Source organism: Carettochelys insculpta, chromosome 10, assembly GCF_033958435.1.
Source record: "Carettochelys insculpta isolate YL-2023 chromosome 10, ASM3395843v1, whole genome shotgun sequence".
Taxonomy (NCBI): domain Eukaryota; kingdom Metazoa; phylum Chordata; order Testudines; family Carettochelyidae; genus Carettochelys; species Carettochelys insculpta.
Genome location: NC_134146.1, coordinates 14,327,748 through 14,351,692, shown reverse-complemented (window position 1 = coordinate 14,351,692; position 23,945 = coordinate 14,327,748). Strand labels below are relative to the sequence as shown.

Genomic DNA, 23,945 nt, shown 5'->3' with positions numbered 1-23,945 from the left:
ACTGTCCTGCCACATTGGGATGGTTGGTCACCCTCGTTAAAACAGAAATTTCCAAGTCTGCATACAAATTGGTACAGCTCTTAGGATTCAGCCCTCGTAGCAGGGACACCTGTTGTCACTGCATCAATTAGCCACTTAATTGGGTGCCTTCAACTCTTCCTGTGGCTGTAAATCTCACCTTTGTGCTCTGATGGGCTCATGTCTCTAGAGTGGCTGTGACCTGGTAGTTGTCTTGCCCCCAGTGAAATATTCCTGTGCAGGTTCAGAAACTGCTTCAGAGCACATCTGTTAACGTTAACATCCTCTTCTATATCTGGGCTCTTCCAGCTCAGTTGCTTTGCCCTTTGCACAGAATACTAACATACTAAAATCCATGCGTCCTTACAAGTGCTGCTCCATTTTGTGCTAAAAAATAATTAAATTTTGCAGTGTGTAACCCGTGTGTTTTCACAACCTACCCCACTCAAAGCACAAGAGCTTGCATTCCGAACCAGCTATCCTCATTGGCGGGTGGGGGCGTTGCATCTGGCAAAGAACTCAAAGTGTAGCATTTTAGTGTCAATAGCTTGGAGAATGCCACTGCTGCATTTATAGCCTTCTATTCGCCTTCCCCTCACTGCTTCTCCTGCCAAATGCAGTGAAAATAAAGCCAGCTTTGTGCCCTGTTTGTTTAAGGGGCAGGTTATGTTAAAGGTAAGCAGTCCATTTTCACAGCTGTTTATCAGCCCTGTCTGTTCTAGTTGCTGTTACAAGATGCGACCATGGATTGTAAGGGCATATAAAGATAGGAACCGTTAGGTAGAAGAGAGAGCTTTATCTTAAGACCTACTTGTGAGAAAATAAAATGAAAAGTCAGTAAAAAATAGTTATACAGCTGAATGTAAAGATAATCCCTGTTGCCAAGGTATAACGTATGCCTTGAATAAGACACTGTGGCCCTGTTTAGACTAAATGGGTGGAAGGGCAGAAGGTGGAGAACGTCTGTATCCTATTATGAATTGGAGGAAATTACTGTCTGTATTCTGCATGCTGGTGGGCTCAGAATATCCTGCTGGCAGTCTGGTTAGTACGACAGGGCAGAGAACAGTAAGCAGAGAGAAAGCAAGTTTGTCCTTGTTGTGTGGAGCTCTCTACTTGGGAACAGGAGAACTTTCTCTGTTTTGAGAAGATAAACTGGGTTTTTTTTAACTGAAAATTCTCTGTTCTCTTTCAGGAGTGTGTTTTCACTGAAACGGTTGCTGCTGAAGAGTACCAAATGGGAGAAGTCCAGTCTGCTTGTTGAGTCCCTGGCTCAGCGTGAAAGTGCTTTCATGAGGTAACACTGGGCCAAAGTCAACCTCTTCTCCTTTCTGAATCTGAAGCCAAGAAATGGGCCAGAAAATCTCAGGGAGCATAAAGTCTGTGGATGTGCGGGAGCCCCCTTACAGACCTGTTAAACGAGAGCTGCGGGGCCCAGATTTCTGCAAGCCTGCTCGGCTGGACATGCTGCTGGATATGCCACCTGCCTTACCGGAGGTCCAGTATAAACATGCTTGGAACAATGAAGATCGATCTTTAAATATATTCGTAAAGGAAGATGATAGACTAACTTTTCATAGGCACCCTGTTGCCCAAAGCACAGATTGCATCCGGGGCAAAGTGGGCTACACAAGAGGCTTACATGTCTGGCAAATTCACTGGCCCACGAGGCAACGAGGAACACATGCTGTGGTGGGTGTATCAACAGCAGACGCTCCGTTACATTCTGTAGGCTATACGTCCTTGGTTGGTAGCAATAGTGAATCGTGGGGCTGGGATCTGGGACGTAACAAACTGTATCACAATTGTAAAAACCAACCTGGGGTGACGTATCCTGTTTTTTTGGAACCTGATGAGTCTTTTGTACTCCCAGACTCTTTATTGGTTGTTTTGGATATGGATGAAGGAACACTTAGCTTCATTGTAGATGGACAGTATCTTGGAGTGGCCTTCCGAGGACTGAAAGGGAAAAAACTTTACCCTATAGTCAGTGCAGTCTGGGGGCACTGTGAAATTACAATGAGATACATCAATGGACTTGATCGTAAGTGTTATCCAACATATATATTATAATACTTCAACTTTTCTCCAAACTATGTTTTTAGCTTTCCTCCTAACCTCTTTTTTACCTTTGTAGCTGGAGCATGCTGGGCAGAGGACTCAAATAATAGCTCTACAGTTAGTCCACTTGATGATAAAATTCCTACCTGTTAACTTCTGATCCACAGATGGCAGCTCATTGGTCTGGATTGTCAAAGTATTAGCCCAGATTGTCTTGTGAGTGGGCTGCATGAGTGGCCTGCCTTCATCTCAGTGGGCCACAAGATTGTTGTAACTGAGACAGTCTCCGGGAGTAGGGTCATTTTGCTAATTGCCATTGTGTATGTAGAATTGGTGGAGTGTACCAAATGAACTATAGGCGCGCTTTCATTAGATGCAGGGGTAGCACATGGCTCTCACAGTCAGTGTTGTGTTCTTGGTTTACACATGTCTCTTTAGTAATATTGGCAGGGTTAAAAAAAAACAAGTAGATAGAAACCAGCAGAATCTGGCAACTCTGCATGTGGGCACCAGTAAACACAGTGTCTCTTGGGCCACATATAGAACCTTGTTTGGCTGCAAGTTGCCCCCACTGTCCTAAGACCTCTTTCGTATCCTGTAGCACAAATTACACTCTCTCTTTTCAACTTTTTCTTGGTCCTCTGGCATAGTGAATATCTAGGCATTTGTCTTGCAGAATTCACTTTATTTCAATGAGGTGGACAGGCTAGGAGAACACCCAGAAAGCTTTTACGCATTTTAAGAGTGACAGTCTTGTTTGTTTGAAGTTAAGTTATTTTGAAAGTGAGTCTTTTCTTAAATCCTTGATAGAGTGTAGTAAATGTTAATTATCCTTTCTAAAATGAGGTTAAGTATTCATTAGCACTAATCTGAGACTTGATCTTGAATTAACAAACTATCCAGAACAAGTGGTAGCATGATGATGATGTTGACTCCTGAAGTGGCAGTACAAGAGAGAGGGATTCGCAAGTCAATCTACCTCCAAATTTCTTTGTAACTCTGGGGGCACAGTAAGCCCTGCCAGGTCTATACCCAGGTTAGCAAACGTCTGCTGATGTGCCGGCACAGCCCTGCTGCTTGGGCACTGTGGAGGTGGGATGAGTGTGCTTGGAAGTAGATGTAGCTGGGGTTTTTTGGAGCCTCCTTGATCTACTGCACTGTGAGGGTTTCTATGGATAGGCCACTCAAGGTGGTCAGGACCATAAATTCATGATATGTGACTGAAATAGCTAGCTGGGTAAGAGTCTGTTCCTGGAACTTTTACATTTGTGAAAGACTATTGTCATTTTCTTGTGAAGACGAATTTAATAGAAAATGTAGGAAGGATGCATCCTTCAGATCTGTTTCTCCTTTTAGCGTCTAATGGGAACATCTGCATCCTCTCTACCAAAAGTAATTCTCTGCTCATTAGCCTTTATAGTTGGTGTGTGAGATGCAGTAAGATTATAATTAAAGAGCTTGACCCTGTTTAAGATTCTTTTGACTCGTACGTAACAATCTCATTGGGAAGAAAACATCTCAGCAGAACCCATACAGGCATATTTCATCGAAAAGGTAAATGAAAGTTTCTAGTGCCTCAAAAGGGGGGAAGATTAAAGGCTCAAAAGTTATGTAGCTACTACTTTGAAACCTGAAAGTTTTCCGACGGTGTATGCTAAAACTTGACTTTTATGTTTGGAAACTGAATAAATACAAAGCTGGTGCAGTCATACTTGTTTCATATGTTGGGGGTGTCATACAGATGACCAAGAGATCAGTGTCTCATCTTAAAATCAGTTATGTTCCATTGTGTGCATTTTACCTATTTTGTGGGTTATTCAAATGAGTACCAGAAGCTAGGAAGGAGGATGTCCACAAGTATAAAAAAAGAGAAGGCACAAACTGGATAAATAGTGAGTGTGATGGGTTCTTCCAGGGTCAGGTGACCCACACAGCCTGGGCATCCTGTCACCCTGTGCTGGTGTGACAAGCTGCAGACCCACTTCTAATAGCATTCGCAAAGGTAGGGCACTTAGCCACAGTTTCGTGTGGGCGCTCTGATCTGTCACTATGTGAACCAACAATACAGAGCAAATTCAGAAGTCCCTGCCTTTTGAGCTAAGATTTTCAGTGTCAGTTCTTGGTTTAGGTTAAAACACAAAACAAACTGATTTAGCTCTGAAGGAGATTGTAAGTGACAGCAAACAGCTCAAAGCAGATTACCTAGTAAATCAACAAGAACGCTGCTCTGGCTCCCCCACTCCCTCCCATTCAATCTTTGGTCCTGAGCTGCTTCTGGATTTATTTTGTGTGGGGAGTGAAAAATGACAAATGTCATGTGCTGTCCTATATGACCTTAGCATATGGTGGGAACCCCCCCCCGCCCAAGTTTGGTTCCCACACCAGTTTGTAGAAAAATAGATATCACACAACTTTGGCTGATTGGTATGATGAAGAGCCACTCTGCCTGGTGACAAGGTATGGACTAACTCAGGGTGTTTTTGATCACAGGTTCATAGTTCCTTCTCCCTTGTAGAGCTACGTCTTGTTGTGTACTTTTTAAAAACTTGTCACATTCTCAGGATTTGTGCAGCCACATTCACCCTCTAAATAAACAAATTAAAGTGCTTTATGGTAAAGCCCATTTTTAAATTTGAATTTATTTTTATCTTCTGAAGTGTCCTTTTTACAAACGTGCTCAGAATGCTTGTTGCTCAGATGAGGATTCTGGGACTCTCCAATGTCCACCTGGCACTTTTTAGCAAAGAGTGACAAAAGGAGTGAAGATGAAGGATTTTGATGGACATGTTTGTGATGGACTTTTCTTCATGTGACAAGCACAGATTTGATAGGGATCTTGCACTTCATACCTCATTACACTGATAGTGGTAATACAGAGAGAAGATAAGTCCTGCTCTGTAAGTATTTGTGACCTGGATAGAACAATGTTCTCTCTGATTATAATGTTTTTGTTATCTTTGGACGTGTTACATTGATTCTAAAGCATTGATCGTCTTCTTCTGTCCCCACCTGATACCTATAGCATTGAATTGCTAAAAAATAGGGCAAAATTCTCTGCTCCAGAATTGTGCTGGCAGCTTAAAGGGAATGAAATCTGGTGCTGTTGTCTGTGCTGGGGAGCAGCAGCAAGCCTTGAATGCCTGTGCCTCCCTGCTCTATAATAGCATGGGAAGCGTGCTGGGGGTAGGGGAGATGAGTGCCGGAGTATGGTAGTCTTCGATTTATAGGAGGACAGTTGCTTGGTGACGCTTACTGTCAGCAGGGACGTAGTGGAACGCACATTAAGCTGCCCTAGCCTGAGACTACGAAGAGATTCAGGAATCGTAGCAGGCTCCCTGGTTGCCTGTCCTCACTCGTTACACTGAATGGGTTTTCAGTGCTATGTGGTATCTTAAACACCATGATCTCTTCTCCCTGCTTCAAACACAGCTGTTATATTAGGAAAAGACTGAATACATCTGTGGGATCTCTTGTAGAACAGTTTTCATGTTACATTTGTTTTTTTCCTGTACACACTGCTGTGACCTACCTGGAGGGGGGTGTGTGTGTGTGTGTGTGTGTGTGTGTGTGTCTGTGTGTACACTCACGCACATTTATGTAATTTAACATTTGAAAGTAATGTGTATGAACACTGCATAATAGGCAAATGTTGAGATCCAAAAAACGTTCTAAATCTGCAGGCAGATCGGAAGACTCCATTTCAGGCCAGTGAACCCTGCTCCACTCAAAAGAGGGATTTGAGTACCTATTGCCTTCCTCCCCAGTGATTGGTTGAATACCCAGGCTCCAGTCGCTTTCCTTTTTCCATTTCTCAGAGGCGCATAATGGGTATATTCTTAAATACCTGTGCAAAGTGGAACATCTTAAACATGAGCACTTGAAAGCAGCCCACCTCAAAGTAGCCTGAGCTTTGAGACCCTCCAGTCTCACAGGGTCTTAGCCAATCCTGACCATTTACAGGTTGCACCTACCTTGTCCTACGTGGTCAGGACCTAACAGGTCCTGAACAACAGAATTTCCTGAAGCTGCCCTAGCCTCCCTTTCCCAGGACTCCGGCCCCAGCCTGGGCTGCCACAGGGCTCTAGTTCCTGCCTCTCCCTGCAACACCTCCCTCCTGCAGCTGTCATAAGGTAGCCAGAGGACTCCAGCTCTGTCCCCTGACCCATAGGGCTGGCAGGGAGCTCCAGCTCCAAGCCCCAGCCTGGTACTCTCATCCAGGAACATCTGTGGTCCTGGCAGACCACGGATATTGCCGGACGAGAGAGTACTCGATTTGAGAGTGCAACCTATACCTTTAAACATCCCCTTAGCCCAGGTCTTGCTAGCCTAAATCAGCTGGCATAGGGCCACTGGCAGGAGGGGGATTATTTATGGAGTAGACATCCTAAGGGGCCTTATCTAAGAGACAAAGCTGTTCACTTAATTGTGCTGGCAGACATAAATACTCTCGCTTCTGTTACAAGCTTTCCACCTTGCTCTAGACCTCAGACTGCTCAAATGCATTAGAGGGGTCCCTTAAAGAAGATACTTCTGCAGCAGTGGGACAAACAGATCCTGATATTGCTCAGAGTGCATCTCCTAATCGAGAAAAGTTCAGAGAAATGAACTGCATAAAAGCTACAGCAGCTAGTGGAATAATGGCAGAGCCTAAAGGTCTTTAGCATGCTGATGTAGCCGTGGATCAAGCTCATATTTATTTGCAGTGCAATATGTACTGACAGCCACCTTCTACAGTGAGCTCTTGAAAGAATCCCCTTGTATGATTTGCTTGTTCATCCTGCATCTCTTAAATCCACCAGTAACTTATTCAAGCTAGTTCAGTATTTTGTGGAAAGTGCTGGCAGCAGCCAGGTGCTACTCTTTTGCATCCCATTGCAACCGATACATTTCTCACCAGGGAATTCTGGTTTGCACAGTCTTTGGTTAGTAAAAGGCCATCTGTCAGACAACTCACTTCCAGTGGATGTGGGGTCACAGATCATGGCAAATTTCCATATATTTTGGAAGCGGACAAAACCATGACTCATGTGACCTAGGAGAAATCAATTTCAGACCTTTTTTAGGTGCATTGTATGCTTCCATTTGTTTCTCGGAAAAAACACATCACTCGTGATAGAACTATTGCAGAAAAATCACTTGAATACCATAGTGTTTTGGGAAAAGAGTTCTGAGCTGAAAGATGCCCCTGAGAAGTGTGCCATATAAGATTTGCCACTATCTTAGCACCCGCCTAGTTACAGAGCAGATGATTTGGTCGTTTTGTCACTTAACTGCTGAAAGAACCAGAAACAAAAATCACCCTCCATATCAATAGTGATGCCAAAAGGAGGCTTTTAGATTTATGCCCTTCATTGTGAAAACCTGAATTGAGTGTAAAACTTCACACTGGTTATTCCTGATGTTTGGACATAATGTGCCTTTTTAAGGTGTTTTTTGCTGAAGTCTTGTTAAAACAGGGGTTTTACCTGATGTATCTGATTCTCCTTTCCAGAAACTCTCCAACCTTTTATGAATTACTTAGGGTTAGGCCTTATTTGGTAGTCAGAATAATAAGGGGATGAGCTATTCTGCTCACTCTCCTTTGGGTCCTTTTTAAAAAGACTTTAGCAGGAGGGCCAAATACAGACTAGAAAATGGATTAACTGGAAGGAGACTGCTTGACGATAATGTCTCCCATCCCAGCCCTAGGTTCCATTGTGACACACTGGTACTTTAATTGTCCTTATCCTGAAAGATGTCCTGTCTGGGGAGGAACAGAGAGTGGGGACCCAAATGATATCACCATCTCCACCAGCTTTGCCTAGATCCTGAATATCACTTAAAGTGGGAAACTTGGGTCCCTCCTGTCACCTCTCCAGTGTACCTGCCTGTGTCCTTTTCCTTTCCTTACTTTATTCTCTTTGGTGTGTGTGTGCCATTTAATAGGTTTGTCCAGCAAAGCCATATTCTGAACTTGTGTGATTAGACAGGCAACTGAAAACTGTGTCCTAAATGGGCCACTACTCATACAAATTCGATAGGCCTTTAAATAGTTGAAAAGACTCCACTGTGCCTTTTTCTCCAACAGCAAGATTGCAAATGAGTCATGAGAGACAGAAGCTACAGTCACTCTTTGCTATCCTGTTTGGAGTGTGATTCTCTTGTTTTGTTGTAAAGGAAGCAGATCAAAACTTTCACAATAAAAGCAGTAACTTTAAAAAATCTCAGAGTTTGTCCACCCTGACTGCTAGTCTCAAAGTTTGACTCTACTCCTCCTTAGCCTACAATTTTTAACCACTTATACAGTAAACCCTCAAAATGCACAAGTTCGAATTGCACTTAACTGCACTGACATGAGTTAAGTGCAACTCAAAACCTCACTCCCCCGGCCCTGGCTCAAAACACCCCTCACAGCTCTGGCTTACACCCTTGCGCCCAGCTCCAGCTCATTACCCCTCACGTGCAGCTTTGGCTCAACCTCTTCCCTGCCCTGGTTCAGTGCCTCCCCGCCTCCCTCCCCCATGGGGCCTTGGCTCAACTCCACCTCCCCATCCCCTCTGCAGCCCTAATTTCTACCCCAGGCTTAACCCCTCTGCTTCCCTCCCATGGTCCCAACCCACTACCAGGCTTAAACGTCCCCAACTGCCCCCACAACCCCAGGACTTACTTTTCAAAAGGTGCTCCAGGTGCTCCTGCTGCTTCTCCGGCTGCAGAAGGTGAGTTCTGCTGGGGAAAAAGCCTCCCCGACTTGCACGAAATTCCAGTAACGTGACGGTGCGTGGGAACACAACCCTCGTGTAGATGGAGGCACTGCTGTACATCCTGCATGTTAATAGTCTGTTAGAGTGCTTTGGACTAGTCCCTTTTCCAAGAAGACTAGTTCAAAGTACTCTAAAGAAGTGTTGTTGAGTATCAACAGGGTGCACATGAGCAGTGTTATCACATGGTCTAAAGGGGCAAATCAATGCTCTTGCTTGTTGTGGTCTGTTTAGACCATGGGTTTCCCAAACTGGGGGGCACCCCCCCCCCGGAGGTGTGAAAAAATTCCAAGGGGGATGTGAGAGAACCCAGCCCCCCCCCCCCCCCTTAATCCCCACTACTCCATGAAAGAGCTGGTCTTTGCTTCCAGCTCTGAGCTCCTGCTGTTTTATGTGGGCAACATGGTGCAGCTGCTATAAAAAGCAGGATGCCAGCAAAGACCCACATGAAGCTAGCTGCCTCCTGCAAAGGACTGTGTGTTGCGGGGTGAGAGGATGGGGTTAGAAGGGGCTGGAGGGAGGGGCTTGGGTGGGCAGCTTGTGGGGCTTGGGCAGCTGGCCCTAGCTTGGGCTGGTGGGGAAGAAGCGCTATGTGTTCTTCCATTTTTGTCAATAGACCCCTGTGAAAAAAGCTTTTCAAATTTACTCACATTAAAAACAAAACAAAGAAACTGACTATGTCAAAAACGATTTGTGTTGCACACTTTGTTCTTTCAAACCTAGGATTTCCCAACTTGTGGGGAAAAAAAGAGAGCCCCATCCTTGACGTTAAATTCATTTTTGTTCTGGTATTTCTAATAAATTACATTTTTACAAAATTTTTGGGCCAAGGAAAACTATTTGTGCTTATTTTTAATTTTAAATAACATTTTTATGTCAATTTTTGTTTATTTTAAATTATGAGTTGAACTTTTTGTTGAGGGGATTGGATGATGGTAAAGAAGAGATGGGGTGTGTGAAGGTCTCTCAGAAATCAAAAGGGGTGCGTGATGCTGAAATGTTTGGGAATCACTGGTTTAGAGAGTGCATCAATTAATGTTCCCTCTGCACGGCCTCCTCCCCCACCCCAGCCTCCAGAGGCAGTTGTTACAATCTTTAATACTGCCCTAAAATTGGTCAGTTTTTCCTGTAGAATCACTATAAAGTTAAATAGAAAGGGCAAAGGGTCATTAAAATAAACCACACTTTGACATTTCAGTTGCTTTAACTGTGGGTTTTGTCTGTATCCCAAATGATTATAAAGATCCTTTAGTGATCTGCTGGCCAAGCTCTCTGCTCAGAACCCTGAGTTGTGCTTACCTGGTTGATGTTTTACAGCAATACCTTTCTCTGCATTCATTTATTCCATCAAAATTAACGCAAACTGCTTCAACTTACTCAACTACGATGATTATGGAATTAAAGACTGTAATATAACATACATGCTCAAGGGAGCCAAATTAAATTTGTACAGGCAACCTTAAATCTGGCATTTTCCACCGTTTTAAGTGTTTGCAATCTTATCAGGCCTTGTAGAACATGAATAAATCAAAGCTGTAATACAAATATTTGTGCTTCAGCAGATTATCCGACGACTTGCTTTTTTTATTTTTTGCCAAAAATGTGCGTGTGGGCACATGCCCTGCATTTGAGATAAGTTGAAAGTTCTGAAGGAACAAAGTCTAGATCAGCAGTTCCCTGACTTTTTGGCATCACGACACTTTTGATTTTTGAGAAACCCTCAGACCGCCCGACCTCTTCTTTACCATCACCCAACCCCCCTTAACAAAAAAATTCAATTTGTAATTTAAAATAAACAGAAAAATTTGATATAAAAAGGTTATTTAAAATTAAAAATAATCACCAATAGTTTCTCTTGGCCCCTCGTGGGTTCCAGGTGCAGGGCCGTTTGGCCAGCTGCCTGAGCCCTGTGCTAGCCACCCACCAGCCTGAGCCCTATGCTGCCGCAGCCGCCTGCCTGAGCTGACCAAGCTCCGTGCTGCTGGGGCTGGCCACCTGAGCCTCGTGGTGCCAGGGCCAGCCATCCGCCAGCCCGAGCCCCACAATCAGCCTGCCTGAGCCCTTCCCCTCCCCCAAAGCCAGGCACCCGCAGACCTCATCTAATCCCAACCCGTCCTCCTCCTCCTCTCCCAACCCATGCTCACTCACCTTTTGCAGGAGGTAGCTAGCTCCACATTATGTCTTCTGTCTCCATGTGGGTCTTTGCTGGCTGCCTGCTTTTTATGGTGGCTGTGCTGGGTTGCCCACATGAAATGGCAAGGGCTGAAAGCCAGAAGCAAAGACCAGTTCTTTCTCAGGGTGGGGGAAACGACGGGAGGGCTGGGTTGCCTCACGCCCCACCCCTGGAATTTCTGCATCCCCCTCCAGTCTGGGAAACCATGGTCTAGGTGGTACATTTTGCTAAGTTGCTACAGATTTGTGATTCATTTTTACAAGCTTGTGTTTTACAAAGCTTTTACTGTTCACTAGTATTCCCTGTAGCTTATTTTTTTCCAAAGAATTTTTTTTTGCCCATTCTTCTGTTGCTCAAAGGGAAGTAGTTCAAAATGGTATCCTGAGAATTCTTCCTCGTAAGTTTTTATGTTTGCTTTTCACACTACATCCTATTCTGATTCAAGATGAACTTACTAAATATGGAATAGAAGCATTGAAAAATGAACTGAGTCTTTCCTCGGCTTTTCTGTAGCTCCTTCTTGGGGAATTGTGAAGTTTTAGTAAGAGTTTATTTTTTTCCCACCAGGTTTTTTTCCATCAGTTGTTACATTTTGAAGCACAGTGTTTGTGTTATACCGTATCATGCAGTCATTGATCTGGCAATACTTCCTTTAAAAAAAAACAAACAAACAAAAAACAAAAAAAAAACACTAGGCTAGCTAAAGTTCTTCAGAGCTCTTTACAGGCCATTCTTTTGGGCTTTCTCCCACTTGTTCCTCTTATTCATGGAACAGTTTGTCAGTCAAACCATACATGGCATCTTCTTTGTCATTCACATCCTGCCATGATGCCCTTAGGCACCAATGTACATTGCGCAAATACCTTAATGATTGCAACAGTGGTATGAAAAAGGAAGAAAGTGGGATGACACCTTCTATAATCAGGGTGATTTACACTCCAGTATTCTAGACATCCAGGCAAGAACTGCCTTTGTCTTTGGACAATTTTGAGCACATCATTGGTCAAATTATGTCTTGTGACAGGCTGAGATGTATATTGTCTTACTGATAGCTTGAGCTAATGAATGAATGCTTCATAATGTGAACTTACAAATGAGGAGCTGTTTCTCTGATGGGCATGGGCCCTGCCGAACTCTTCACTGGCTTCGCAAGGAAAATGAGGAAGCTTAGGTTCATATGGAGTAGCTGAGTAACTGGGAGGCAACTGAGAAGGCAGAGAAGCATGTGGGTATGATAAAGGTTAAGGACTTCAGAGAAGGAAGAACTTGAAGAGAGACAGAGAGGGAGCCGTGCTAGTCTATATACTATCAAAACAAAAAAGCAGTCAAGTCGCACTTTAAAGACTAACAAAAATAATTTATTAGGTGAGCTTGCATGAGACATACCCACTTCTTTAGACCATAGCCGTACTAGAACAGACTCAATATTTAAGGCACAGAGAACCAAAAATAGTAATCAAGGTGGACAAGTCAGGAAAAAAAAGTTATCAAGGTGAGCAAATTAGAGGGTAGGGGGGAGGTCAAGAATTAGATTAAGCCAAGTGTGCAGACGAGCCCCTATAGTGACTCAGAAAATTCCCATCCAGCTTCAAACCATGTGTTAATGTGTTGAATTTGAATATGAGAGTTCAGCAAAGAAAGTTAGACAAAGAGTTAATGGGCACAAAACAGATATAAAAACACTCCTGATCCACAAACCGGTCAGCCAGCATTTTAATGGAGTCGGGCATTCTGTTAATGACTTAAGAGTTTGCATCTTACTGAAGAGGAATTTTCACAACAGTCTTGAAAAAGAGGCTGCTGAACTCTTTTATATTCAAATTCATCATGTTAACAAGTGGTTTGAACTGGGTCATTTATAGGGGCTTGTTTGCATACTTGGCTTAGTCTAATTCTTGACTCCCCACTACCACCTTCTGCCCCTCTACCCTCTGATTTGCTGACCTTGACAATTTTTTTTCTGATTTGTCCACCTTGATTACTCTTTTTGGTTCTCTGTACCTTAAATATTGAGTCTGTTCTGGTACGGCTATGGTCCGAAGAAGTGGGCCTGTCCTGCAAAAGCTCACCTAATAAATGATTTTGTTAGTCTTTAAAGTGCTACTTGACTGTTTTTTGGTCTTGAGGAGAGGGGACAGATTGCCAAGCAAGGATCCCTCGATTAGAGTAGGGAGAAGCTATTTGACAAGCCAGTACTCCAAAGAGGGAGAAACTGTGTAAGAGGCTGGGGAGGCATATGAAAGCAAAGAAGTAGAAAGTAGTTCAGGGATTGGCAAGGGACTAAGAAAGGGTCCCTGAGCTGCAGTCCTGTGGAATTACTGGGCCTGGATTCCCCTATCTACTCAAGGACTTCAGAGAATAAACCCAGGACACCATGGAACCTCCAACCCCTATTATGCTGAAGAGGAGTTTGTTTTTTAAGGACCTGTTCAGAGAGCTGGACAAACTTAATCTCAGAATTGAATATGGTGGTATAAGGGGGCCAGAGTCAGATGATATAGTTTCCCATCCAGCTGTGAAGAAGCCTAATAAAGGCCCCACACTACAATCCTCCTTCCTGTGTTTTTCTATGTGCTCGTTAGTAATTTAGCTGAAAAATTTTGATAAAAGAATTGAAGCTGATGACTGGAATGGTCTTCGTTGATTTCAAAAAGCAGTCCAGTTGAAAATTCTGAGCTCTCCTGTTTTTAACCAGCATTACTCTTGTCTGCCTCAGAAGAGATCCTGTTGTGTGGGTGGAAGTGAACTGGTGTCTTTGTATTTTTAAAAATACAAAGAGATTTTCAAATCCTAGCCATCTGCAGATGAGGCAATACTGCAATAACTGCAATATTTGAGCCATAGGCTTTTGTTTAGAGAAACCATTGTGGCAAAGCTCCTCCTCAATCATGGTTGGTCCTGCGCTTTGAGGCAATGGGCTTGCCTCAGAATGTCGCAGCAGCCCTCACTTCTTGCACTTGTCTAGGATGCCAGCTTGCTGTTTGTTGCACTGCTCTTATCAGTGGCCGGAAGGGGGGAACCAAATTCTATAGTATCTGTGGCCCCTTCAAGGGGTACAGGGCTAGACAAACCCCTTTACCAGTACCTGTCTGTTCCCTTGCTGTCATGGGGAGAGGGTTCTGCATGGAACCTGGGCCCACCCTTTTCTCTGTGTTCCAGCCCAAGGACCCTGTGAAAGAAGTTGCTTGCAAATGTCTCTAATAAGAACCAGGTGACTGCTAGCATTCTAGGGCCACTTCCCCATGGCCCTTCCTGTAATATCGGAGGTTTTTCTGAGCACAGCTAAGAGGGCCAAGTCAGGGTAAATTTTACTTACAACAGGGCTTATTTACAGCCCCAAATTGGGAGTCTTCCGCTATAAGGTACACCAAACCAGTCACACTGAGAACTTCTGTTGATGCACCGTCTAGCAAGAAGTCACACAAGCAATTCCTTCAGACACACCACCTTCTCTGGTGCCTCTCCTTACACAGATGGTTTTCATAAGCTCTCAGTCTCACCAAATCAAAACAAATTCTCGTGATTCTGGAGGACCAGCCACATTTCTAGGTCAATGTATACCTCAGGTATTACCTAAAAGAGCATGTTGTGCCAAGCCTTTAGAATCTAAAAGCTTATTGATCGGACAATAGTTTGAGAGTAAAATTTGTTAAAGCAATCAAATTACATACATACATACATACAGGCTTGCAGCAGAGGTGGAATAGGTTGCTGTCTCAAAAGGCTCTGTAATACATCTTCTCTTAGGATGGGTCATCAGTCTTCCGGGCTCAGCTCATAGCAGAGGTGCACCTGAAGTGATGAGCCGGAATGGAGACCAAGACCAAGAAACCTCAGGGCCCACTTTATACCCTTGTCTATGTGTGGGGAATTACATTGTTCAGCCCTGTGTTGCAGTGTGTCCAAACTGGAGCCAGTCACACAGGCAAGCCACCTGTCCAAGTCCTCTTTAGCCGAATTCAACAAATTACCAGCTTTCAGTAGACCTCTCACTTGGCCCACTTGACATAAGATTTGATATAAACCTAGGGGAGTGGTTGCAACAATGTTTTTTCCATTCATCTTAAAACCCAATAACTCCACGCTCCCCAGGACCTTTCTTCCTCACAAGTTCTACTTTGTGGGACTTGTTTGTGCTTGCTCCTCCCAGGTCCTCCACCACACCTTCTCTTCTCATCTCCTTGCGTGCACTGAGTTACCAGAAGAGGATCCCTTTTTTACCACTCTCAACTGGTTCTTAATTGGCCTGACTCACTTGCTTCCAGAAACCTCTGAATTGGCTCTAGGTGCTTTAATTGAGAAATTAGTGCTAGTTCTAAGTGATCTTCTGTTTGTTCATCCTGGTAATAGGAATCTGTTTAATCTGGAGCTAATGTATTTTCCTTCTTCTACTCTCTTGTAGCCAGTAGAACTGTTCTTTTGTCACCCGCTGACATGAACTTGTCGTACCTAGTTGTATCCCTGCATTGAGTAGGATGTTACTGTACTATGCCTGAGTACATCAGGTACTCAAGTTTTGTAGTTATGGAAAAATATCTGGATGTAGCAGACTTGCGAAAGAAAAACAAAATGGGTACATTTCAAATAAAGAAATAACAGAAGAACATGTCAGTGGTAATAGCAAATACAAAAAGTGGTAAAATTCCAAGACCTAGTGACTTTCCAGCTGAAGTTTTCAAGTAGTTAAGGTATTAGTGGGTCACTTGAAAAGTACCTTCAGTGCTAGTCTGTTAGGCTGCTCCACAGCCTATGAAAGAAGCTACCAGTGCTTTTCCAAGTTATGTTGAAAGATGCTCTCATTTGCTGCCTTCCTTGCATCTAGTCTGAGGTGGTTGTCAACATAGCTGTATTGATGAGGAGTGTGGCTTTTCATGCTCATGATCGATGTAGCTATTCAAATACACCTTTTCACTGGAGACCAAGCCTAATTACATCAATTGGCTGAATTTGTCAAAGAAATCTGGTATGTTATAAGCCTGTCTTGTATTACATTAGATGCTGAACAAATTGGTAATTAGTTTTGTTATCCACCTTTGTTGCAAAGGAGGAGAAAAGGTATTTTAAGGCAATCTTCATGTTGGAGGGGAGGTCACCAAAAAGAATGGGAATCAAACTTACTTGTTAGGTATAAAAGAGCACATCAGGCTGTAAATTCTGTGTAGGAAACGTTTAGTGCGGCTTTAAATTAATACTGAAAATTATTTTTAAATTATGTATTCTGATTGTTTGGTGAAAAAGGCAATTATTGGAATATGGCTGGCAACCTCTCCAGTGGTATGACACAAGGTTAATTTTCTGTCTTCCTGCCCCTGTTAATTGAATAGAATTTGATTTGTGTGAAATGTCTCATTTCAGGGATCAGGAATGATGAAGGCACTTGAGTCTCCAGTTAAGAAGTTACAAATTGCTCAAGGATGGGTGGCCAGAAATGGTTGCTTAGTGGATTTGTTTTGTTTTTGTGTTTGCAGGGAAAAGTGATAGCTCTGTAGTAATTATTAAAATGGTTATTTTTTTCGAGTCTTTAGATTTATACCTGGAAGCTCTCTAAATCTCTGATTTTCATTACTCGATTATTCCGATGGCCCTTATTTATTTACTGATCAGTTAAGTTGTATTCTAAGTGGTAAAATTGCAGAGCTGTAGGTTGAATTAAAGCTGCTGAGCCACCAAGGGGTTACATGAAGAGTTTTTTAAATAAATATCTCACTATTGTCATATATGCTATCAAATACGACTAAGAAATGTTAGTCCTGAGGGAGTTCTTTATCATCAACAGAGTTAGACATGCTCTTCTTGAAATCTTATCCCTTGGATTCTGTGACATGCTCCTCTTTTTTTCCTGTGGAAAGGCAAAGAAATTTGCAGAGGACATAAATTCTGCACATACTTATTTGTTACAGAATTCCCCCCCCCGGGAGTGGAAAGTACATAATTTTATTTGTAAATTTGTAATCCGTAAGGATTGCTATGTCCATTTCAATAGGCAAAGTTGATAGAACATGTGAAAAACAAAGATCTATTTAATTTGATTTCTGTGTTTGCGTTGTTTAAATAATTGCTACAACCAGGTTGCACTAGAAATGATCAACAGTTGTGGAGATTAGATGTGAACTGCTAGGTTTCATCTTTCATCTGCTGTAATCTTTTGCCATCCTAAATAGAATTAGACTATATCATGGTTTTCCAATTATATGTTTCGACAGATATGGTCATGGGGACTATATCAATTAAATATTTTAATGCATGCCATTTGAATATATGTACAGTCATGGCTCCTTAAACGAGTATTTTATTTATGAATACTAGCTTAAATGAGGGACACACATACCTCCCTTAGTTCACTCTGAGTGAACTCCACCCACCCCGCTAATACGAGACTTACCCCCTCCCTGCAGCTCCAACCCCCTAGTCTAACCCTCACCCGCCAGCCCCGCAGCCCCAACCACCTGCAGCCAGAGCCCCCCACCCCCCCGCAGCCCTAAACAGCAGCAGCCAGACCCCCTTATTGGCCCCACAGCCCGACACCCCTGCTGGCCCCACAGCCCAACATCACTGCTGCCTGTAACCCCTGCAGCCAGACCTGCCACCTGTCCCCCCCATGGCCTGTGGCCAGACCCCCCCCACCTGCCGCCTGTCTCCCTCCTCCCCTCAGCCAGATTCCCCCCACCCCCTGCCTTACCTCCGCGGTCCTGCAGCCTGATCCTCCTCCCCGTGGCAACGAGACCTCCCTTACTGGCCCACAGCCAGACCTGCGCCTCCCGCTGCAGCCTGACCACCCCACCAGCCTCAAACTGTGGCAGCCCGAACCCTCCCTTCCACTCACAGCCCCAAACTACCCCCAGCCTTTAACCCTTCCCACCCCCCGCCCCAACCCAAGGTTCACTTACCTTTTAAAAGCAGCACCACCTGCTGCCGCTCCTTCGCTGAGTTAGGAGCCCTGGTAACTAATCAGAGACTTTAACATGTAATTTAATAGGAATTTAGTGTCCCTCTTACAAGTTTCTGCCTACGAGCATAAAGCTGGGAACCAATTGTCCTTGTATAGTGAGAGACGAGTGTCTAGGGAACGTTTACGCTTTGCCAGGGAAAGGCAAGTGTGGGAAGAGACTTAAGACGCAAAATTTCAAGCCCAAGTTTCTGAAATTTGGGGCCTAGTACATATATAGATACTGCAAGTAATCTTACTTTGAGAGATGCTTAGCACCTCCCATGCCTGTAAATTGGACCACTTTTCTAAAACTAGGCTCCTAAATAAATGAATATGAGAATTGCTATACCAGAATATTCACCCATGTAGCAGTATTTCACCTTTCAGCAGGTGTCTGCTAATTATCTTTTATTTGGATGACACCAATCCCAGAACCTTGCTTACTGGTAAAATTATTTGTTATCCATACAATTAATTTCAGAGAAATGATTGCTGTTGTATTTAGCAGTTGTTTCATTATTCAGAGAACATGGAAAAAAGAGCAAGTGATAAATTAGTTCCATTGGAAGAAAGTAAGTGAAAAATGCCACTTGACACTTAGGTTGCATCAGGCACAATTTTCTTTAGAGTGACTGGATATTACAGGCTGGTCTTTCATATGGGCAACATTCTCCATTTTCTCAAAAGTGTCCTGATTTTTAATACTTGCTTTTGGTCATAATACATAACTTTGCAAAACTGGATACCAATTGAAAGGAAAAAATAAATTAGTATTTTATATCATTGCTACTGAAAGCATGAGTAACTATTTCAGTGGATAACTGGGATTTTTCAGCAGCATTCAGCATTGGCATAATCACAGTGCCAACCCTGAAATCCAATTTACAGAGACTGTAATTTAAAAAGGTGAAATGTCTCCATTTGTAACATAGGTGCATATCAATAATGACTTTATTTGTTATGAAGGCCAGTGATCCCCGATGTCAGGTCTCTGTGTAGCCTTATAGGTAAATCCATGTCCAGGAATCATCCTTAAAGCAAAGGAATCTGGAAGGCCCTTCCTGGACTCAGCTTAGCACAGCCCTCCAATCTGAACCCTTCCTTGGAACATCTTTCTTGCTCTGAAAAAGAGGTCCCTTCCCACCTCTCTAAGGAACCATCACTCTGAAACATCTCATCTTCAGCAGCTCTTCCACAGATTCTCAAAGTGTATAGAGCTCTTTCCTGGGTTCTTCAACTCTGTGCCCCTACAGACTTTTCATTTAAATTACTCACGGAAGGGTCTCATTACTTTAAGTAACAGAGTGGTGATTTTTTTTTTTTTTTTTTTTAATAAAAATTACATTAGTTCGCAGCGTGCCTTAAGTTAAGAGTTCTTTTCTGGTGCCTCAGTACTACACCTTCTAAGCTAAATGGTCCCTTTGTCAGAAGGGTTGCCGTGCTAATCTGTTTCAGCAAAACCAACGGGGCATCGATATGGCACCTTAAAAACTAAACAAACTTATTTAGACTTCCGCTTTCATGGGCTGGAAACAACTTGCATTTAATGAAGTGGCACCCAAATAAAAACAATATTTGAAACTGGTCCTTCCTTCATTATCAAAGATAAACTCCAGGCTCTACAGAGAACAAGAAATTGGCCTTCTGCTCTTCTCCATTGTTCCTCAGGAGAAATTGTGAGTTAATTTAGATGCACAAAGTTCTCAAAACTTTTATCATACTTTAAGTTCAGAAAGGTAAATGTTTTGTTTGTGCTTTATCGTCTGGTGTCAAAGGGAAAGAGAGCTTCATTTTTCTTTTTTTATTTCCAGATGGGTAGGGAATGATATCTCTGAATCATACACATAAACAAAAAAGAACTCTTATCTTCCAACAGAGTTCACTATCTCAGAACCATGGCAACGACACAGGCAGAAAGATCATATGCCAAGCAAGAAAATCTGTAAAGTAAGCACCCTGCTGAAGGGACCTTGTCAGCTCTGGCGCTCACTTTTTCTGGGACCCCATTATTCAATACCCCTCTGAAACCACCCCCATGCCTCTGATGAAGCGGGTCTTTGCCCACGAAAGCTTATACTCCAAAATATCTGTTGGTCAATAAGGCGCCACAAGACTTCTTGTTGTTCACCCAGTCATCTGTTACCTTCGCCACTGTTCAGCAAGGCTTATCCCCTTTTGTATCCATACATAACTGTATGATATTCTTTACCCAACAATTTGGCATTTCTTTAAAACGTCAGCGTTCCATACCTTTGAATTGCATTATAGATATGATTAGGAAAATTTATCTGTGCATTGCTTGAAAAAGTTCCTTTCTTGGAATAATGAAGTATACAGATTCCACCCACCTTGAATAGGCTGATAATGGTGACAAAAATATGGGATTATTAATTGTAGCAGTTTGACCGAATTTCTTGCTGTGTGGGGGAGGGTGGTTATTGTGTTTTGTCTTAATAGTTAATTCTCCATATCCTTAGTTTGGTGAGAGCTTTTCTAAGCTATGGAAGTGTTTCAGATGGTGGATTCTCACAGGTAATTTTTTCTAACCTAGAGATTGGTGTCTGATTTAGATTAATTCAAGCGAAAAAGAAACAACACTATTCCCCGAGTTACACCATTTAGGATTCACATCTATTTTCTGTGACCGATCGGGTATTTGTCATGAGTTGTTTTCTTTTACTTTGTATGTATAGCTAGGGAAATCTAATTAAAGGAGTTTGGCTTCTGCTTCCAGCATATTTTTAAGGTAGCTATACATATTTGATAACTTTCTCCCTGTGTATTTCATTGGTTCAGTTCATTCTGAATTCTTCAAATTCTTGGCAAGGCAGTAGGGAGAAGAAAACAAATTGCTTTCCCTTGGTATAGCTTCAACAAATGGACTTCTTAAGTACATTTAGCAGAGATCAGTTGTGAGTTTCTCTTCTACTCTGGTGTTTCCCTGCCTCCCCCCCTCCCACCCCCCGGTCAGTTTCATTCTGGCTGCCTCAGTGTCTCTTTTGGTAAATGAAAGTATGCAATCAGTTTTCAAAAATACATTCCTGTGATCATCAAAACTGCATAGGAAAACAGATGACAGAAGACCTGTTTTCAGAGCTAATATATCTATATATATTTTTCCAAAGCAATGAATTAATGTTTTTAACATATGCAGAGAATCATCTCAATGATACGGTTTTTGTTCTGCAAGTCATTATTTATATGTTCATATTAGATTGGTCTTTTGAGAGGAACTCTCCAACAAACATTGGAAAATTTTAAATCTCACCTTTTGGTGCATAATTGAATCTTTCAAATATATGTTTTGCTTACAATTTTTTGTTTTGTTTTGTTTGTTTAAACCAAGAGTGCTGTTTTATGTATCATACAGCAAACTTTTTTGTATTCAACCTAAAAGCTATTGTAAGCAGAGGATGTTTGGTTTGATATTTTATATCCTGTAGAAATCAAATCTGGTAAAATCAAGCCACTATTTGCATACAAATGTTTATTTAAAATTATAGAAACTGCTGCTGTTAAAATAGATGCAATGATGGTCTCTAGATGACCCCCCTTCTCCTCCCTTCCAATAAATTTTGTAACAATGTAGTTTTTCCTCTCTGAGCATTTCACAAATACACATCATAACACTGTAAGGTTTACATAAATTGTGATCTGTGAAAGTGGCATATAGTACAGTATCCAGTCATCTCTGAAATCTGCCACTTTACTGCTTATTTCATAAACATCTCAAACAATGTTTTGGTGACTCGATAAAAATTTGTAAGCTTGCCCTTGAAGACATAACCCAGTGATCACACCATTAATTCAGACTTGATTCTGTTGTGTTACAAACTGCTCAACAGCACATATTTAATCAGTAGCTTTAATGTTTCATTTGTGGCTGTGGCTTTTAGATGCCTTTTTGTTGGATTTGATAGATGTTGCCACGTGTGTAAATAGTTTTCTGATTTTTGAGTTGTGAACTTTTGGCCTCTGCTTGTAAAAACAAATGAAGGTTAAAGGTTGAAGAGATCAGAAAGAAAACGTCTAAACATCTTGCAAGATGTAATGTCCATTAACTATAGTTCCCTTTTAGTGTTTGGTCAGAAAGCTTGCTTTGTAACCAATCTCCAGTTTTTAGTTATTGACCTTGCTGGGAGAGACTATATTTATATCTGATTCATCAGTTGGTAAGTGCCTTAAGTTTTACTTAAAGGGACATATACATAACTGCATTCTTGTCTGAATGTAGTTGAGTAACAAGTACAATTACTGCAACTGAAAGATTCAAGAGCAGGAAAAAATTCTTCAATGTCATGGTTGCGTTTGATAGCACTGTGGTCCCTGGAGAAAGCATGTGCTTAATTTCTCTACTTCAAAGGGATATGGATTCCAGCCTGTGCTCCTTATTACTTTCCTGAATCAGGGAAGTTTCTGTGCAGTTTATATTCACTGTTTCCTTTCCTTCGCTTGTATTTGTGGCTTTTTCACACATCCAACGGTGAACTTTGAATTCACAGTGTAATTCAATGCCCACATTAATTTGGCATTTTATTTTCACTTGGTCCCTTTTTTCTAAATAGGATTTCCTTATTGGCTGGTCATAGTGACTCAGTGGTGTGGAAAGACCACAGAAGTGGTAGAGCACCTCTTCTCTAAAGTGGTAAAGTACGTTGGCTTACAAAACAATTTGTATCAAAGGCAGCCATGGGGTTGTGTTCCTGAAATCTCTTGTATTAGATTGTGTTTGGTTTCTGAATCTCCCCCTAGTTTTCAAAAAGGTCATGTTGTTGTCTGTTCAGAATCTGCCATGTCTCAGTTTTGAAGCTGAATATGCCACTGATAACGAACTCAGACTAAACATATCTTTGGATTTGGTTTTTAAGTGGATTTTGTGCGAGGATGCATTTCAACCTTCACCACAAAGTGTGAACTCTCACATTAAGTCAAAATTGAATATGTGGGCTCACACATGGCATTCTAATTAAGAGCTAAATTTTCTCCTACCTGGTATATAAAGCTACTTATTTTGTTTATGCCCCAATGCAATTATGTAGCTTCTCTGAGAACTCCTAATTCCTTGTGTTCTAAATTGCATCTTTATGGCTCCCACTTTTTGTGGTAAGTGTTTACCTATAAAAACAATGAGAAGTCCTGTGGCACCTTACAGACTAAGATTTATTTGCGCATAAGCTTTTGTGGGTCTTTGCCCCTTCTCCACCCGGTCCTGCCTTGCATGAAATTTGACTTAGTGTGGCTGCCCAGGAACTTTGGTGAACTATTATGTAAAAAAACAGAAATCCCAGTAATCTACATGTACCCCCTTTGTCCTCTCTGCTGTCAACAAGAGGTCCCTGAATCAGGTAGCTATCTATACTATGAGCCAGAAGAGATTCCAAGAGACCTTGTTTTACTGTTCCCCTTTGTCCCCCTGGTCCTGGAAGAGGACAAAAGGAGTGTATGTATATTACTGGAAGTTTTGGTGTGTTACATAATAGTTCACCAAAGAGAGGTGAGATATCTGCTGAGATCCTGTATGTCACTGGTCCCCATAATCATTACCAAATGTGTGAATAATGTGGAAGTGGCTATGTGTGTATACTGAAAATTCCAATTCTAAAATCTGGATTGGAGCTGGTCAACTGAAAATAAGGCATGTCTATACTAGCAAGCTTATGGCAATACAGAAGATTCCTGACTTGTATAGGTTGTGTTTGTGGGCAACCACATGTAAGTCAAATTTCACGCAAGTCAGGACTCGGTGGAGGAGGGGCCCTGCCACCTTTGGTTCCCCAGTGCTGGCTACATCTGACTCCCTGCTCCTGTGATTGGTGGGAAGCCAGGAGCCAGGCAGCAGCCTGGCTTCCAGCTTCCCTCCACTTGCAGGAGTTCGGAAACTGACCAGCGCTGCTGCACTGGTCAGTTTCAAGTGGTGAGGAGGTGGGAGCCAGCCTGCCAGTCACAATTTTGATTCGTGTTATTGCAAGAAATGCATAAATCGAAATCTGGTAAATTGGGGGTCTACTGTACAGTGTACCTATGGTGA

The 23,945-nt window shown here is 42.4% G+C and overlaps 1 protein-coding gene across 2 annotated transcripts in view; it reads left to right on the top strand.

Moving 5' to 3' along the window:
• The window catches only part of SPSB4 (splA/ryanodine receptor domain and SOCS box containing 4), a 162,827-nt gene that overhangs the window by 51,119 nt on the left and 87,763 nt on the right, over positions 1 to 23,945 (top strand). The window contains exons 1-2 of one of the 2 annotated variants that reach the window (XM_075004181.1): positions 514 to 693; positions 1,214 to 2,062. In XM_075004181.1, coding sequence (XP_074860282.1) covers positions 1,369 to 2,062 — 694 coding nt within the window. In that variant the 5' untranslated portion in view covers positions 514 to 693; positions 1,214 to 1,368. Of the gene's footprint in view, positions 1 to 513; positions 694 to 1,213; positions 2,063 to 23,945 lie in introns of those variants that run through there. The other variant, XM_075004180.1, reaches the window with a different exon arrangement.